Source organism: Macrotis lagotis, chromosome 1 (genome assembly GCF_037893015.1).
Source record: "Macrotis lagotis isolate mMagLag1 chromosome 1, bilby.v1.9.chrom.fasta, whole genome shotgun sequence".
In the NCBI taxonomy this organism is placed as follows: domain Eukaryota; kingdom Metazoa; phylum Chordata; class Mammalia; order Peramelemorphia; family Peramelidae; genus Macrotis; species Macrotis lagotis.
In genome coordinates, this window is record NC_133658.1 from 213842286 (window position 1) to 213861755 (window position 19470).

Sequence of the window (19470 nt, forward strand, 5' to 3'; positions counted from 1 at the left end):
GCTCTGATAAAGTATTGTTTGACAGTATAGCAAATGATAAAATAATATAGTAGATAATTTTAGATGACGTAGTAAGACTGAAAGTTTGAAATGGAAGGTACAAAGCGGAAAACATTTACTGAACTGATTAAACTTTCTAAAGTGTAACCCACCTTGTAATTCTGTAAGTGAACAACTAAAGCAATGTTGAATAATGCAAAGGGTCATTGTGGATGATAGAAGCTCTGAGTCTGCGCCTCAGCTCTGTCATTTATTAGCTATATGACCTTAGTAAAGTCATTTTGTATGACTAAGCCACAGGTTCCTTAACTGTAAAATGAATATAATACTTGCATTGTCTATATCATAGAGGTGATGTGAAGAAGTGCCTTGTAAACATAAAAGTGCTGTATGAATGCAATATATGTTAATTATATTCCCATTATTTCCTACTTTTCATGAAAATTAGGTAGGGAATTGAGTAGAATTGTGAAATAACTATGACCATGGGCAAGTCTGTCCCTCAGTTTCTTTTTGTTTTGTTTCGTTTTTTTTGCAAGGCCCAAGATCACACAGCTAGTAATTATTAAGTGTCTGAGGTCAAATTTGAACTCAGATCCTCCTGACTCCAGGACCAGTGCTTTATGCACTGAGCCACCTAGCTGCCCAGTCCCTCAGTTTCTTAATCTGTCAACTATGGAAATTTTGCTAGATTTTTGCTATTGGATGATTGCTTTTTGTTGCAAATCTGTGATTCCATCATTCTGGGAAAGGAACAGTGTCACACAAACAAATCAAATAAAACTAATATTAAAAGGGCAATAACCTTGTTGTGTGTGTATGTGTGTGTGTGTGTATACATGGAATAGATTCATATTTATAAGAATAAGTCATTCCTCAATTAATAAATATAATCTAAGGATAAGAATATGAAATTCTCAAGGGAAGAACTTCAGGCTCTCTTAGTAGCTAATTAGAAGATGCAAATTAAAGCAATTCTGAGATTTCACTCAGAAATATAACAGAAAAATAATAAATATGGGTGTAGATGTGGGAAAAAATATGCACATTAATATACTGGCTGTTGGTGGAACTATTATTGTGTTCAATCATTCAGGAAAGCCATTTGAATTATACACAACAAGTTGCTAAACAGTATATTGCTTTGTGAGATTAATAGTACAATAACAATGTAGGTTCCCTCCAAGTTAAGGCATCTTAAGGTCCATGCTTTTTCCTTCTCTTTCAGTCTTCTCCCTCATATCTCCTCCCATTCTATATGATCGATCTTTTCTATCACTACTTACCTTTAGAGTTGACCTTTTGTTTAGTGTCCTAGAAGATTACAGAATTTAGAGTTTAGAATGTGTATTAGGGACCATAGTCCAATCTCTTTAGTTGACAGATTAGGAAATCAGAGCCAGAGGAATCTGATTAATCACAACTGGAAGAAACCAGTGGAACTAGGTTTCAATATAATGTCTTGTATCTCTTGACAGAATTGGATAGTGGAAAGACTGTGGGATTTGAACTAACACAAGGGAGGAGAAAGTAGACTTTGAATCCTAGCTCTGCTACCTCTTAGGAACTTGATTTTTTTAACCTTCCTTCTTTATCTTAGTTCCCTCACTTATAAAATGAAGGGATTAAACTAGGTGACCTATCAGACTCTTTCAGCTCTAAATCTAATACAATTTCTGCTTCCCAACCCCCTCCGCACCCTCTCCTGTTCCACCACAAACTCAATTATTTAGTTTGATTTCTCATGATTTTTTTTACAGTAAATAGAACTTTATTTTTTCCTCTGGTCATCCTAGATTGACATTGCCAACAGTCACAGATTAGTATATGATACAGTTAAAAAATATGGAACGCTTCATGAATTTGCGTGTCATCCTTGCTCAGGGGCCATGCTAATTTTCTCTGTATCGTTCCAATTTTAGTATATGTGCTGCCAAAGCGAGCACTCTCATGATGCTTTTTCTGCAATGAAGATAGCCATCCTACACTCCATTATGAGGTCATTCATTTTCCAGGGTTTGACTGGTTTAATTGAATTGAATCCTTTAGCCCAGTGTCTAAAACATTACCAAACTTGCCCTTGGTTATTAATAGTTGCCTTTTCCCTTTTGACTTGCATAGAGGTAGGGGAGATAGAGATGGAGAAACTGTGAGCTGGAATTTTTCTGTTCTTCTCACATCTGCTTTATTATTGCCTCTCAACCAGCTCTGAGAATGCCAACCAAGAACCCATAGGAAAGTGATTATTCTTGGTGACAAGATATTAGCACCAGAATCAATTGCATCAAAGTCTGCCACTGATGATGAGCATAGATTTAGAGTTGGAAGAATCTTTAGATGCCATTGAATCCAAACATCATTTTGCATATGAAAAAAACTAAGACAAAGAGAGAGTTGCTAAAACTCAACCAAGTTCACATAGATGGCAAATTGCTGATCTAATTCTCAGATTCAAAACCCAGCCCTCTTTCCACTATATTATGCTGCATTATGCTTCTTAATCCTGGAAGAGAAACCCCAAACCTTTTATGTTGAAAGATGCTATTTATCAATAATTTGCATCATAATTATGAAGCATTTACTATATATAAGGCATTTATTTGATAGGTACTATGCTTTAAGTGGAAAAAGCCATAGAATAAAAAAATAATAATATGAATTTGAATCTCAATTCTGCAACTTGTTAGAAGTGTAACATTAGGAAGATGTTTCCCCTCTTTGGATTGGCTCAATATCCATATTTCTAAAATGAAGGGATGACTCAGTTCCTTGATATAATCAGTTGCCAAGGAAACATAGATATGAAGATATTGCACAAATCTTGTTCTAAAGGAAGTTATAATCAAATAGGGATGGGGGCAGGCAGTGGGCAAATACCTCTTTCTTCCATTTAATAGTTTAAATTGCTAAGAAATAGAAAGATATAAATGTGAGAAGGATCAGAGTACTTTTATGTGAGGAGAAGGGGAAGAGTGTCAAAAGGAAGACGTAATTGAGGAGGTGGCACCTGCTTTAGGCCTTGGAAAGATGATTATTTGATAGGATGAGGGGGCAAAGGAAGTTGTAGAGCAATCTATTATAAATATGAATGGTAATTAGGACAAGAGCAGACAACAGCATAGGGTAGGATAAGAATCAAGGCACTGGTATAAAAGCATCTTTGCTCAGTTAGGATTTTGGACAGGCAACTAAGACAATGACTGAGGCATAATGGGAAAGGACTTTGGGGAACAGAGCAGAAAGCCACTTATGAAAACAGAGACAGACATAAGATCAGAGTGAGACCCTCAAGCAATAATAATTGCTATGTTTTTTAACTTTAGGGTTTATAAAGCTCAGTTCTTATGCTATAATTGTTAATGGTTCTAGTATAAATATTTATAGACTTTCCCTTTTAAGTTTCAGAGCTGGATTTGAATTTAGATATCTTAATTTTAATCCCTTTGCTATTTCCACAGGTCAGTTCCTCTGGAATTGCCTTTCTTAGTGAATTCTCTGTGAAGGGTTTAACTTCCAGGAAAAAGTTAAATGCCTTCAGCTTTGGGGCCCAGAAAACTATTAGGGTCTGAAGCAAGACCATGAGGGCTATGAGTTTTGAATAGAAAAAAAATCATTGTGAAGAATTGGAGGAATACTTTCCAGACCTTAGAAATTTGATCTTGGTCTTCCAGAATGAGTAGGATTTATCTAAGTGACAAAGGAGGAAAAGAGCCTTCTAGGTACAAAAAACCTTATAAGCAAAGGCTTTAGGGCTCAAATCTCAAGCCTAGAATTTCCAGGGGACTCTAAATAGACCTCTATGACCAAAGTGGAGATAGTTTGTGCAATGACTAAAAGAGAGTCACTCTGGTTGCTTGGGATGTCTTGGACACCTAGGTTTATATACTGGCTTGTTGTTTGTCCTCCATTTTCTTTTCTTTTCTTTTCTTTTCTTTTCTTTTCTTTTCTTTTCTTTTCTTTTTTCTTTTCTATTCTTGTTGTTTTTGTAAACAAAGGGGTTAGTGACTTGCCCAAGGTCACACAGCTAGACAGTTAAGTGTCTGAGGCCAGATTCAAACTCGGGCACTCATGACTCTAGGGCCGGTGCCCTATCCACTGTGCCACTTAGCCACCCCTTATACTTCATTTTCAAAGAGGACCACTGACATCATAGGGGATTATCTTGATTTAGCTCTTCTGTTACTTGACTTCTGAGTTTCAGTTAAAAAATAAGGATTATAATCCTTACTTGCTCTACTTACTGTATGAAATTGTAAGGAAAAGGCTTTGGAAATTCTAAAGGACTATAAGAAATAAATATTAATGATGATATTGGAAAAATGTTGATATCCTCTATTTTTAAAGAAAGCAAACATTTTTGTGTAAATCATAATGTAGCTTTTCAGCAAAATGGAATTTTTGCAGTATAGAGAAACTGTAATGCTTTTAGTGAAAGGCACTGCAGAGGTTCCCATATGTTGGCAAGGTTTGTTACAAGTTCTCATGACTGTTAAGCAAGCCTTTTTTCCCTAAGGAATTAGTAGGAAACTTGGTAAAATGTAGCATTCCTGATGTTGCAGATTCTATCAGTCCCCTTGAAAATTGCTGCATTTTCCTAAAGCAGGCTCAAAATACCATCATATGGTTAGAATCCAGGATTTCTGTCATAGCCTATGGCTATGTGTCAAATAGTGAATTTCAGTTTTGTTTCCAGAGAAAATCAAAAGTAGAGATAACATTATTTTTAGTTTTTTAATTTTTTTAATTTTATTTTTTTTAAAGAAAGATTTTATTTATTTTGAATTTTACAATTTTCCCCCTTAATCTTGCTCCCCACCCCCACCCCTCACAGAAAGTAGTCTGTTAGTCCTTACATTTTTCCATGGTATACATTGATCTAAGTTGAATGTGATGAGAGAAAATATATACTTAAGAAAGAAACATAAAGCATAAGAGATAGCAAAATTATCTTAGATAACTTTTTAAAAAAAAATTAGAGGCAATATTCTTTAACCTTTGTTCAAACTCCACAGTTCGTTCTCTGGATACAGAAGTTATTCTCCATTGTGGATACCTCAAAATTGTGCCTGATTGTTGCACTGATGGAATGAGAAAGTCCATTAAGGTTGATCATCACTCCCATGTTGCTATTAGGGTATACAGTGTTTTTCTGGTTCTGCTCATCTTGCTCAGCATCAATTCATGAAAGTCCCTCCAGGATTCCCTGAATTCTCATCCCTCCTGGTTTCTAATAGAACAATAGTGTTCCATGACATACATATACCTCAGTTTGTTAAGCCATTCCCCAATTGAAGGACATTCATTTAATTTCCAATTCTTTGCCACCACAAAGAAGGCTGCTATGAATATTTTTGTACAAGTTATATTTTTTACCTTTTTTCATCATCTCTTCAGGGTATAAACCCAGTAGTGGTGTTGCTGGATCAATGGGTATGAATGTTTTTTGGGCATGATTCCAAATTTGGATGAGTTCACAGCTCCACCAACAATGTATTAATGTCCCAGATTTCTCACATTACTTCCAACAATGATCTTTGTCCTTTCTGGTCATATTGGCCAGTCTGAGAGGTGTGAGGTGGTACCTCAGAGATGCTTTAATTTGCATTTCTCTAATAAGTAGTGATTTAGAGCAATTTTTCATATGACTATGGATAGCTTTTATCTCCTCATCTGTAAATTGCCTTTGCATATCCTTTGACCATTTTTCAATTAGAGAATAGCTTGTTTTTTTTTTAAATTTGACTCAGTTCTCTGTATATTTTAGAAAAAGAGTCCTTTGTCAGAAATACTAGTTGTAAAACTTGTTTCCCAATTTACTACATTTCTTTTGATCTTGGTGACAGTGGTTTTGTCTGTGCAAAAGCTTTTTAATTTAATGTAATTGAAACTATTTTCTTTTTAAGGATGTTCTCCATCTTTTCCTTGGTCATGAACTGATTCCCTTTCCATAGATCTGACAAGTAAACTATTCCTTGATCTCCTAGTTTGCTTATAATATTTTTTATGTCTAAATCCTGTATCCATTTTGATCTTATCTTGGTATTGGGTGTAAAGTGTTAGTCTAATCCAAGTTTCTTCCATACTAACTTCCAATTTCCCCATCAGTTTTTATCAAAGAGAGAGTTTTTATCCCAATAGCTGGACTCTTTGGGTTTATCAATCAGTAGATTACTATAATCTTTTCCTGCTGTTGCACCTAGTCTATTCCACTGATCCACCATGAAGATAACATTTTAGATATCATCTACTTGAACCCATTCATTTTACAAACTGAGTAATAAATAATAAATAGCAGAGTCGGGGTTTGAGCTCAGATCTTCTGATACTATCAGCATTTTTCTTTCCATTATTTCGTATTCATCTCTCTCTCTCTCTCGTTGAGGTAGAGATGATCTTTTTTTCAGATGTGTGCTTCTGCACTGCATATCTTAGACAAATTCATATTTATTCAATATACTATCAAATATATGATACTAAAGTGGTAGGCCAAGTATCAGCAAATCAGTCATCTGTACAGTTGTGAAGATGAAATTTGATATAACATGTTTATTTGTAAGACACTTTGCAAACTTTAAATAAATTATAAACACTGGCTTTTAGCACCATTGTTGATACTTTTAAAACAAATGATGCTCTGAACAGCCTAGTAATATTTTAATGTACTACCTAGGTTATTAGATTCTAGAAGCAGAAGGCATTTTAGAAATGTTCTAGTCTACCTGTCTCCACCTCTACTTTACAGCTGAGGAAACTGAGTCCTGTATATAACTATGCTTTCCCCAAGGTCATCTAGCTAAAAGAGAGTAGAAGTTAGATGCAAATCCAGGTAGCCTGGGTGTGGTTTTGGTTTCTAAATCTCTCCTGTGGAAATATGTGTGTGTGTGTGTGTGTGTGTGTGTGTGTGTGTGTGTGTGGTAGAAATTCATACCCAAGAATCCAAGTATGTTTCTGGTCTATGCATTATTTCACACTCTGATATGTTGCTATTTTATCATTATCCTAGCCCAGATTTGAGGAACCTTTCAGTTAATATTCATTGAAATGAAGTTTTCCTCTGCCTTCCATGGAGATATGGATTGTGAAGATTTAAAATTGGAAGAGGCTTTCGTAAGCAAGGGATTTAGACCAATGAAGAAAATAAGACTTAATCAGGGACCCAGTTTGCTTAGCTGGGATTCAAATCCAAGGTTTCTGACTGAATTTGTTTTTAATTTTTCTGTTATGCTACCCTGCTTGATAAAATTAAAAAAAGACCTGCTAAGTCTTGATCCTATTGTTCCTCTAACTTTCCATCCTTTCTGGGATTCCACCAATTATCTCAAAAGAGGGGGCCCATCCTATGGATACTCTCTCCATTGATGCATACTTCAACACCTCTGTCTCCGTAGATCACAGCCATGAACTTCTATTGCTAGAGAAATTAATTACTGAATAGCAAAATAATTGGAATACTACAAATGAGGGATAGTTAGGGTTTAAACTGGGTTTATAAATCAACTCAAAGAGCATTTATTAAGAGCTATTATGTGCCAGTAATATAAATAAAAGAAGAAACTCCTTTTCTACAGTAGATTGTCTCCTTCCCTTTGTGTAGTTTCCTGAAGTAGACCTTACTGGATTTAAGGGAGACTCAGTTAATCCTCATTTCAGCCTTGTTCTATTTTCTATTATTCAGTCATTTTGAGAATGTTTCATCACATCCAGCCATCCCCCAACACATCGTCTGTTCTCCATCTTTTCCATGGGAAATAATAATCAAATCAATATTTAAATTTTACAATGACTACTTGAAAATAGTATTATCTATTGTTCCACTCACCACCCATGAGTGGCTGAAACAAAGTTTCCTTTTTCTGGCCACCACTTCCTGATACGAGTTATATCCCTTAATAGAAGTTAAACTTTGTGGCACAAAAATGGTTTCATTTTTGTATTTATATCCTCAGTGACAAATAACAGTGTGTGACTCATGGTAGGTATTTAAATATTTGTTGCCTGATAAGGGAGGCACCATGGAGTTAGATAAAGAACAGCCAATTTGGAGTTGGTAGATTTTGATTAGAACCTCAACTCTTATCTCTTAATTCCTGTGTATCCAGGACATTTCATTTTCTAGAGGGTCAGACGGGGTGAACTCTAAAATCCCTTCCAGCCCTTAATCTTATGTTCCTACTATGTGTAAAATAGTGTGCTAGGAAATGTAATGAAAAAAAGTTATTCGCTCATGTGGAAGGGTTTGAGTTCTCTAAAAAAAATATTTTATTAGAACTAAAATTAAGAAATGCTTCATGTCCCCCCTCCCTTCTTTCATAGTCTTGTGAATTTATGTTCTTAATGAAACACAGACGTAAACATCATGCACTGCCTGTCTTGGATGTTGACAGAGAAGAGCTTATCGCTTGACAGTTATCTCTAACCAAGTTGTTTTAGATAGTGCAATAACTAGCATGTAAAAACAAGCTTTTGAGGTGTATATTATTAATGATAACTAAAGGAAATATAGTTATTTATTAGGAAGTCCTGCCTGATCATGCCGTGCTTTTTAAAGCAATAGTGGACTGCTGCCTGTAATTATTCAAACAGTGTTTTAAGTTTAGACTTTCTTGTGAACTTCAAGAACATGAAATTAGGAATGCACTTTTTTTTGCAATTAATGCCCTCTTCACTGGGTACCTCTATCAAGTTATTTGAACAGTGTTCCTGTGAATTCCAGGTTCATTGAATTAGGGTTATGCTTAGATGTGCAGAGAGCATGGGCACCTATCTTGTCTAAAACTGTTCAGACTAATAACAGAAGTTCATGCAGCCATTTATGCAGCTTTCCATTCACAAAATCTGTATGAGAAAACAACATTATTTCCACTTTACAGATGAAGAAAATGTAGGTTTCTGAATGGGAGAATAACAGAGAAATCAGTATTTTGAGAGGATTAGTCTGTCAGGGATATGAAAAGTAAAGTGAGTGTAATGAGATTTTTATGAATGGAAATAAATAGTAGGAGTTTTGAGTCCTGGGTGGGATGAACTGCCCACTTGTGATTCTTTTAGTGAAAGTGGTGACAGGCTTAAAGATATGAGAACTATGTACCATGGCACTATATAAATTTAGAAGGGCATTACTCTTTCCAATATCTTCCCCTCTCTTTTTGAAAGAATGGAAAAAGTAAAGCTTAAAAGTGATTGTACTTTATCATGCTAAAGAAATGCATCCTATCATTGTATTACAGGGCTTTACTGTATGTACAACTTTTTGTGGCTGTTCAGAATTTTCAGATTCTTTACATCAGGTTGTTGAATCATACTAAGTCATTTATTGTGCCATTCAGAGCCTCCAGGAGCTTAATTAGACCTTGTTGGGCTAAAAAAAGATGTGCCTTCATTATAAAAGGCATTAGAGTGCCATAGGGACAGGAAGGGTGCTATAGGAAATTCTTGAAGACTGAAACCAGAACTAACTAAATGAAGAAAGTATCAAATCAAATGAATTCAAGGCTTTGAGGCTATTAGTAACCTAGTGCGTAACAAAATTTTGTTAGCATGCTATAAATAATGGTATATTGAGAATAAGCTGAGATAATAAAATCGAATAATCACAATCAAATTAAGATATATATATGTATGTGTATGTATATATATATATATATGTGTGTGTGTATATATATATATATATATGTATATGTCTCTACCTTGTCTTTTGTGTTTCTGATACCATAGATAAAGCACCAAGAAAAAATCTGAGTTCAAATCCTGCATCACTATTTGTTTGACTCTGGACAAATCACTTAACCTCTAGGAGCCTTAGTTTCCTCATCTGCAAAATGAGACAGACCCTGTATGAAATCTATGACCCTATGAATTCCATTATCATTCTATGAAAACTTAACAAGTAACAAATCATGAGATCACAAGTTCTAGAAATCTGGAGGAAACTATCAAAATCCTCATTTTATTTAGCCTGATCTCAAGTTGTCATAGAATAATGAGAATGAGAATGAGAATGAGAATAATGAGAATAATAATAATAATAATAATAATAATAATAACTAATTAGTAATAACTAGTTAATATGTTGCTTACAATGAGTACCCAATTTTGATTGTTCTGAAGTTCTGATTTTGTCAAATTGGCTAGTTTGCCAACCTTAACATCATCTCAAGTCCCTTCCAATTTTAAACAGTAGTACTTCCCTCTTTGAAATTTAAGATAGCCAATATCCCAAGGAATGCTTCAAGTTGAAAAACTAGCCAACTTGACAAAGAAGAAGGGATGATCTGGCTTACCACTTGGGTGGTAGCTCACTACATATCCAATCCATTGACAAATCTTGTTATTTCTGACTTAACAAGATCACTACTATATATCCCCCTTCTCTCAAACAATATAATGTTTCTGAAATCCTGGTTCAAATCATCCCTACTTCCTTTTTCTACCACTTTTTACTATTCTACCTACCACAAGTTTCCTCTTCATTCCAGTGTAGCTACCAAGATGATTTTTTGAAATATTTGTGAAAATTGGGTGCATAGTCAACGAGAGTATACTTTATTAAACTATGAGATGACTACTTATGACCAAAATGAAAAAAGGGGGGGAGAAGTTCTAAGCACTTATAAATAGTATTTTAATTGCTCCTCAAAACAGGATCAAATGGGTAGATGTAGCTATTATTCCCATTTTGCAGTTCAAGAAACTGGCCAACAGAGGTTAAGTGATTTACCCAGGATCACATGGCTGCTAGATATCTGAGGCTATATTTGAACTCAAGTTTTCTGACTCCAGACCCAGAACTATTATTTTCTAGGTGACCATGTCATCACATTGATCAAGGAGTCCCAGTGGTGACTCATTTCATCCCAGTATAAATGTGAAGTCCTTTGGCATTTAAAACTCTTTATAACATGTCCCCTTTCTGCTTTTTTGACCTTCTGAAAACTTACTTCTCTCCATAAACTCCTCTGATCCAGCTCCACTGACCTACTTGCAATTCCCTAAATAGATCACTTGATCTTGGAACCTTCTCCCTGCCTGTCCTCCATGCCTACAATACTCTGACCTCTTGTGTCTATCTTCAAGACTTAGTTCAAATCCCACCTTCTGGGGGAGGCCTTTCTTGACCCTCACAGCTGCTAAAGTTTTCCTCTTTCAAATTACCTTCACTTAGTCTAAGCCTTAGAGGTCCAGAGATAGGTATATATATATTCTTCTCTTCCCTATTAGAATATGCTCCTTGAGAGCAGAGACTGTTTTCCCATTACTTTTCTGGCATCATTAGAATTTTTTTCATTTTAGGAAGATTTTATTTATTTTGAGTTTTACAATTTTCCCCCTAATTTTGCTCCCCTCCCCCCACCCCTCACAGAAGGCAGTTTATTGGTCTTTACATTGTTTCCATGGTATACATTGATCTAAGTTGAATGTGATGAGAGAGAAATCATATCCTTAAGGAAGAAAAATAAAGTAAAAAAGATAGCAAAATTACATAAGATTAGTTTTTTTTAAATTAAAGGTAATAGAGGGGCAGCTAGGTGGTGCAGTGGATAGAGCACCGGCCCTGGAGTCAGGAGGACCTGAGTTCAAATCTGACCTAAGACACTTAATAATTACCTAGTTGTGTGGCCTTGGGCAAGCCATTTAACCCCATTGGCTTGCAAAAACAAATTAAAGGTAATATTCTTTGGTCTTTGTTCAACCTCCACAATTATTTCTCTGGATACAGATGCTATTCTCCATTGCAGATAACCCCCAACTCTGCCTGATTATTGCATTGATGGAATGAGCATGTCCATTAAGGTTTATCATCGCCCCCATGTTATGTTGTCATTATCCATTATCATTAGAATTTAATAGTGTCTAACATTCACAACAATATTGTAAGTTGACTGATCTTGATGGATGCAACTCTTCTCAGCAGTTCAGAGAGCTAGGACAACACTGGGAGACCTGTTATGGGCAATACTATCCATTCAGAGGAAGAAAAACAAAACAAAAAAAATCCTACAGAATCTAAATGAACACTATTTACTTTTTTAAAGAGATCCAAGGATAGACATATCCAAAGTCATATGACTCAGATATATGTTGTATTTGAGAACAAGCATTTGGAAGCTTAGTGTGATTCTGAAAACACTAGGAATGGATCATTTTTGATAGGGCTTTTAAAAAAAATTTTTAAAGATATCTTAGGCATCTCAACCCATCCAAAACAGAACTGTTTTTTGGAATTACTTCATTCTTTTCTTTTTGTATCCTTAGTACCTGGAACTTACTAGACACTTAATAAATACTTGCTGATTGATTATATACCAGAACTCTTAAAAAAAACTTTATTTTTTATAAATATCTTTCTGTGATGGATGATATTTGCCCTAGCCTTCTTAAATAAGTGTTTAATAATTTATCTGTTTCTTGACAACTTTGGTCATCTTTGTGAAGATCTAAGGTTCTGCTTTTTTTTCATTTTAAGACTATTTACATAAGTTTTCTCTGCTTTTCTTACAGTGCCTAAAACAGTATGTTGAGCTGTTGATCAAAGAAGGACTAGAAACTGCAATTAGCTGCCCAGATGCAGCTTGTCCAAAACGAGGTCATCTACAAGAGAATGAGGCATGTTGATAATACAAATGAGTCTCTTAATGCATGAAAATTTATTCTAGTCAAATTATTGGGTTGTTTTACTCCAGCCTGTATATTAACAGCTCTTTAAAATCATACACAGTTAAATATGCCTTTGGTTTTCTTCTTTCTTAAGATTATTTCTGTTCTTTGTGTTTTCAATTAGATTGAATGTATGGTTGCATCTGAAATTATGCAAAGATATAAAAAGCTGCAGTTTGAAAGAGGTATGTAATTGTTCTCGTACATGAATGTTCCACTTGCTCTCCGAATCATCCTGATTTGTTGTTTTTGTTGTTGGAGGGGGAGGATACAAAAGGGAGTAGACCCATGCTGTTTCATTTTCTGAAATAACAATCTTCTTTTTCTTGAAAAACTGAATAATAACAATAACATCTTAAAATCTTACAGTAGCCATTTCTTTTTCTGAAATAACAATCTTATTCTTGAAAAGCTGAATAATAGCAATAACATCTTAAATTTATGTAGTAATTTAATATTTTCAAAATCCTTTTTCTATAATATTTCAATGTTATAAATACTCCAAGTATTATTTTACAAATGAGTAAACTGAGGCTTATAAAAATAAAGTATCCTGTTCATAACCATTAATTTCAAAGCCAGGATTATGATCCAGGCCTTCTCCAAATCCAGGACTCTTTAGATTATGTCATTTTGTCTATAAAATAAATCTTTGTAAATAAAATCATAGTTTAAATCATCTACAGGGAACCCGTTATCTAAAGAAATGTTATTGTAAATTTTTGCCTTTGCAAGGATAAAAAATTATTTTAATTAAGCAAATAATTATCATAACCAGCACCCTAATAGCTCACATTTATTCAGCACATTAAAGGCTTGCTAAGTGCTTTATATCTTATATTATTTCTTATGATCATCCTTCAGTTTATTTTATATATATATATATATATATATGTTAAAATACTCATATGAAGAATAAGAGCTCTAATAACATTGTAGAGTCTATGATTCTATAATAGCTTTGAAAGCTCTTGTATTCTATGACTTTTTTTGTAAGGCAATAGGGTTAAGTGACTTGCCCAAGGTCACACCGCAAGGTAATTAAGTGTCTGAGGTCAAATTTGAACTCAGATACTCCTGACTCCAAGGCCAGTGCTTTATCCACCTAGTTGCCTTTCTTGTATTCTGTATTTTGAGTTCTTGTCCAGATTTGCTACTCTTGTTTTTAGGCTTTTATCAGCCAAAAGATTCTGTGTTTCTGAAATTGGAAATTTGATGTATTGGATTTGCTAAAGTGAAATTTACCTAGAATCATCTGCCACTTGCAAGGTATATCTTTCAGCTAAAAGATAATAGATTTAGGGCAGAAAATAATATTAGAGAACTCCTAATCCAATCCACTATAGAGAGGTAAAATATGGTCTGCAGAATGTAAGTGACTTTGCTAGAGCACAAAGATTTGAAGTGGAATTTCTCCAGTGGCTTTATTTTACATTGTCCAAACATCAGACATTAACCAAAAAACCCTACTGGATTTGGAAGCAGGAGAACTGGACATTTATTCTGGTACTCTTACTGATTTTGAGTAAATCATTCCCTTCTTTGGCTTCAGTGACCTCATATGTAAAATGATGTAGTTGTCCTAGATTATCCCCTAGTCCTTTCCCACTTTAATTCTTGTGATCTGCCAGAAAAAGGACCCATAATCACTTTTTTCTATACTACTAACCACTCTAGATCACCAATATAGAACCTTAGTCAGTAAATTTTACAATCAATCAACTGATAACTTTAGTGCACTAAGAAATGAAACATATAGCATGGTTATTCCCCTAAAGGAAAATTTTTTTTGTTTCCCTTTTTTTTCCTTTTTAAACTCTATTATATGACATCTTGACTTAAAACAATTTTTTTAAAGAAGTGAATTGGATTTTTTATCTTGGATTTTAAATCCATCAATGACATAGGACAGTGAACTCATCATTCACAACTACTTACTTACCCCAAACTTGTCTATATAAAAATTCTCCAAGTCACTTGAACTTTCAGAAGTTCTGTTTAGTTGTTTGTTATAAAATGTTCATCCTTGATTCTTTTTCACATTCTTAGAGCCTTGCAGATCTTGTTTAACTCCTAGAGAGAATGATGTTTTTAAATTTAAAAAAAAATTGCAATGTAAGTAAAAGACAAAATCACATTGGAAGCAAATCTCAATTGTCCTTTTGCCTGGTTGAAAGGCATAGATCAGAATCTTGTCAATTTTTTTTAATGCTCAAGGAAGCACCATAGTGTGCCACAGCTTTCTTCCAAAAACAATGTATTTTGTGTTTTTATCCTTTTAAAAAATAATATTAGAATGTGCTTTTGGGAGTCTATGCATATGACATTTTTTTGGAGTATTACTTACACAACACACTTTTACAAAGTTACATATTCTAGAAAAAACAAATATAACTAAGTATAAAATGAATTAATCCAAAATTCTAAAGTTCTTAAAAACTCTTTTGCAATAATTACGGAGGAAAAATTTCTCACCATCCCTGACAGATTTAGAGGTTACAAGTAAATAATCTCTTCAGGTCACTGCTTTGTTGGACAAAGGGGTTGGATGATTTTTTTTCCTGTCCAAGAATCTTTTGGAACTTTTTAAAAATAAAAATTGAGGACATTCACTTTAACCCAAAAGGAAACAAAGAGCTTTCCTTATCAATACCTAATACCCAATGACTGTTTTTACTTTTTAAAAAATGCAACAAATATTTATTAAGCACTTACTGTGTCTGACCCTATGAAGTTAGATTACAAAGATTTAAATTTTTTTTAAAAAAATGCAGCTTTTCTCTATAAGTTTACATCCTAAAGTGTGGGGGAGAGAGGGTGGAGAAAAGGTCATCATAAATAAATACAAAATAATGTATTGATTATCTCTTCCATCTGTCTTATATGTACATAGTAGTTTATATGTTGCCTTCTTATGAGCTCTTTAAGAAAACAACCCAGAACTTTTTTTTTCTTTCTTTTTAAAACAATAAGACTATTTCCAGGTGGCTAAAATGCCATTTTATTAAAAACCCATAAATTTAGGCTTCATCAGACCAAAAGGCAATCTAACCAGGTTAAAAAAAAAAGAACCCAAATTCTTAAGAATATTTCAAAGAAATTCAGTTTGGTTGCTTTTTTATTTTAACTAGGTGAAGAGCTCTCATTAGATCACCAAAGTTTTAGGAGGTAAAAATTCCTAAGAACGTTGTTTTAATAAATAAATATTATTTATAATTGCCTTATCTGCTATTTCTTTTTCAAATTTCCTTTCTTTTCTTATTGTAGCTCTTTCTCAATTGTTACTTTTCATCAAAGATTAGACCTTGAAATCTTATTTTACAATTTTCAGTGTGTTTTAGAAAATTTTCTTATCTGATAATTTTATTATTTATTATTTAATTATCTGATAATTTTCTTATCTGTATTATCATAAGTTGAACATCTGTGAGGTATGCCTTATCTTATTTTTGGTGCTATTCACCTCCTGATAGAGAGGTGAGCAATTCAGAACACAAATTGAGAATTTTTTTTTGTTTTTTTGGGCATAGCCTATGGAACAATTTGTTTAGCTTGACTTTATATGTTTGTAACAAGGGTCTTGTTTTTATTGTCTCATGGGAGGCGGGGGGGGGGGGAGAGAGAGAGAGAGAGAGAGAGAGAGAGAGAGAGAGAGAGAGAGAGAGAGAGAGAGAGAGAGAGAGAGCGCCTTTGTGAAAATGAGATAAAATGGAATTTAAAAATATTTCCTTGTTCAATCAAACATTTTAGTTATTGATAAATCTTGCTTATTTTAAAAGAAAGCCAGTTTCCAATATTATCAGTATCAAATTAATGAATTTTGCCTTTTTTTCTTATTGATTCTGTTCTGCATTATATATGCAGTATAACCCATTAACCTATATATACATATATATATATATATATATATATATATATATATATATATATATATATATATATATATATATATGCAGTATAACCCATTAACCCATAACCCATTACAGCTTGGGAAATGGATCTGTGAAAATTTTAGTGGAATTCATAGTCCACAGGTCATAATCAATATGCTCATGGTGTGAAGTGTCTCCTGAAGATGCAGCCAATGTGGCAGGTGACCTGGAGCAGAATCACTTTTACTCTGTCTCCCAATGAGAGAATCAGGCTCATCAGGCACCAGACAAGCACAAAATGTCAGAAAATTTCAATGGAAACTTCAACTCTGCCTCTTTCCCCTCACAATCCTATTGATAAGGGTCTGTCATTATGTGATAGCACAATGGACAGTGCTAACTATCTAGGCTATTTCTTTGTTCCTATTGAATAAACCTGGATCAACATACTCTTGCAAAATTCATACTCAAGGAAATACAAGCTTCACTGAAAACATACTGTGATCCATTCATATTTTTGAATTCTGCTGCATTTTACTGGCGTGATTCTGGGCAAATTGCTCCACCTGATTGGATTTCAATGTCTTCTTGTATAAAAATGAGAGTCAGTTTAGTTATTATTTAATGTCTTATGCAAAACTGTGATATTTCTACATTTTTTTCTAAAGGGTAAAATGAGAAGCTTCTGACCCACTTAATTCTGTCTCCTGATAGTGAAATTTTGCCCTCTAAAGAACAGATCCCTGACCAAAGAAAGCTGAATCTGTTGGCAGATCTATAAGTGACTTTAAAAGTTAGTCCTATCACTTTATTTTGCAGAGGAGAGAATAGGGTCTTAAAAAGGGAAGTGCCAAAGTAAGCCAGGCTCACTGAAATCCTAAGAACAAGAGCCAGCATTTGAATCCAAGACTTCTGATTCTGTGAACTTTCTCCTCTGCCTCCCAAGAACCATCCTGTTTTTCTGGGTACTTCTTTCTGGGGTGTCTGAGATTTGTGACTATCGAGAACTGCTGGGAGATGGAAATAAAAACAACTCTGTGGTTGCTTTTAGTTTAGTTCACTTGTTCTCTTTCACTGGGATCTAGCATAGCAGTCTTGTCCATAAAGGGATGCAGGATCACTTGTGGACAGAATTGTCACATTTTATTTAAAGTTTCTCTCTAGTGCCCCTTTGCTTAGACTTCTCAGTGCCAACCTCGAGTCAGTTATCATTTTGCTCCTGAGGAAATTAAACCTTAGATGAGTGATGGCTGGGCCAAAGACATAACAAGATGAGAAGGAACAGAATAGAATTCAGATTCTAAAATCCACTACTTTTTCCAATATAATTTTCATTTACTTCATTTTGCCAAATAGTCATTTTGGCTCTTCAAGTTAGCAGTCATTTTTTTTAGTCTATACATTTGTAGCCTCTGGAAACATCCTGGGGTAGTAGAAAGGACACTGTAAATCAGAAGATTTCAAATCCCTTCTAATTATTTGTGTAACTATGAACAAGTCACTTCTGGACCATACTTTCTTCCTGTGTATAATTAAAGGTTTGGATTAAGTTATTCTAGAATCTTATGACAGTCCTTGTTCTCAGTCACTTCCCCCCTCCCCCTAATATTACCTTTGTAGTTAAATCTCATTTTCTCTTGGGCCCTGCTTTCAATCTGGCTTCCATGATTTGAGGAAAATTAAATTAGTGCTTGAACAATTAATTTTTGATGAAGACCCCAGTCCCTCGTTTTAAGATTCAGATTTTGTTCCCTGGTTTTTAAGGAAATAAAAGGGGAATGATGGGAAAGGGGAGAAAGGGAGCCTGTTCTCCCACCTTTGATATTTATAAGACTCTAATCAAGTTGATAACAGGGTTCACACGTGAAAAGGTTGTATTTATCTTAAAAAGTACAGTTTTGGAAAGAAATTTAGGGATGGAGTGAAGTAGCCTCTACACTCTGTAGACCTGGATCATTGTTTTAAATTAAATATAAATCTCAACTCCAAGTAATCTTTGCAGTCACATGACTTTGATACTCAAGGAAAAGTTCTCCCCTGCCCCCCTCCCAGAAATTAGACCATATTTTAAATGAAAGTTTTGAGACAAGATGGGTAATTTAGTTACTATTCATGTAAATGATTTGATTCATGATATATCTTATTATCTACTAATTTTCAGAAAGGAATATTTCTTCTACCTGCCATTCTCCTATTGGGATCCTTTCCCATCCTTTAAAGAATAGCATAAATGCCACTTCCACTGTAGCATGCTATTTATACTTGTCATATATACTTAGCCTTTGTTATTTAGTATTTCCCTTGTCTGCTTCATAATTCTCTGCCTCTTTTAGATTAAACCCTGTGAGGGAAAGAATTTTAATTTATTCACTTCTCTTCCAATACCTAACACAGTGGTTCCTGAAACCCAAAGAGTGATCCAATCCAGTTTGGACATAGATCCCTTGGAGTAACCTTTTGTAATTCTAACTGGATATTTCACATTCCCACATTAGAAGTGCTACTGGATCCCTGCCGGACATGGTGCCCATCTTCTACCTGCCAGGCTGTTTGCCAGCTTCAAGATATTGGGCTACAAACACCACAGCTGGTCCAGTGTAAGGCATGCAACATGGAATTCTGTTCTTCTTGCAAATCCAACTGGCATCCTGGGCAAGGCTGCCAAGAAACAATGCCAGTCACCTTCCTCCCAGGAGAAACAAGGTAGCCTCTTTTTTAATAGGATGCTTCTGGTTTATGCCAGTCACATAGACTAGGGAAAGGATGATGAGATCAGAACTGTCTTTCTGAGAAGAGTATTTAGGACATGAATGTCTTGGGGATAATTGCCTCATTACATAACACATCCCTTGAGTTACTTGATTCAGTTGTAACTTCCATCATCTAGGGTGTAGTGAGAAGAATGAAAGATAAAATGGTCTCATTACTCATCAAACTGTGCAGC

General features: G+C 34.5%; 1 protein-coding gene and 1 non-coding gene across 7 annotated transcripts in view; one reads left to right on the top strand and one right to left on the bottom strand.

The window, feature by feature from the left end:
- Positions 1-19470, top strand: part of RNF144A (ring finger protein 144A) — a 332710-nt gene that overhangs the window by 93658 nt on the left and 219582 nt on the right. For all 6 annotated transcript variants that reach the window (XR_012473405.1, XM_074209608.1, XM_074209609.1 and 3 more), the window contains 3 exons: positions 12499-12603; positions 12779-12839; positions 19022-19229. Coding sequence is in view for 5 of the 6 variants with exons in the window: in XM_074209608.1 (XP_074065709.1) it covers positions 12499-12603; positions 12779-12839; positions 19022-19229 (374 nt within the window). In the remaining variant the exon portion in view is untranslated. The remainder of the gene's footprint in view (positions 1-12498; positions 12604-12778; positions 12840-19021; positions 19230-19470) is intronic.
- On the bottom strand, positions 1840-1946 carry LOC141510337 (U6 spliceosomal RNA). Its single transcript, XR_012474835.1, has one exon. It is a non-coding gene; the product is annotated as a U6 spliceosomal RNA (small nuclear RNA).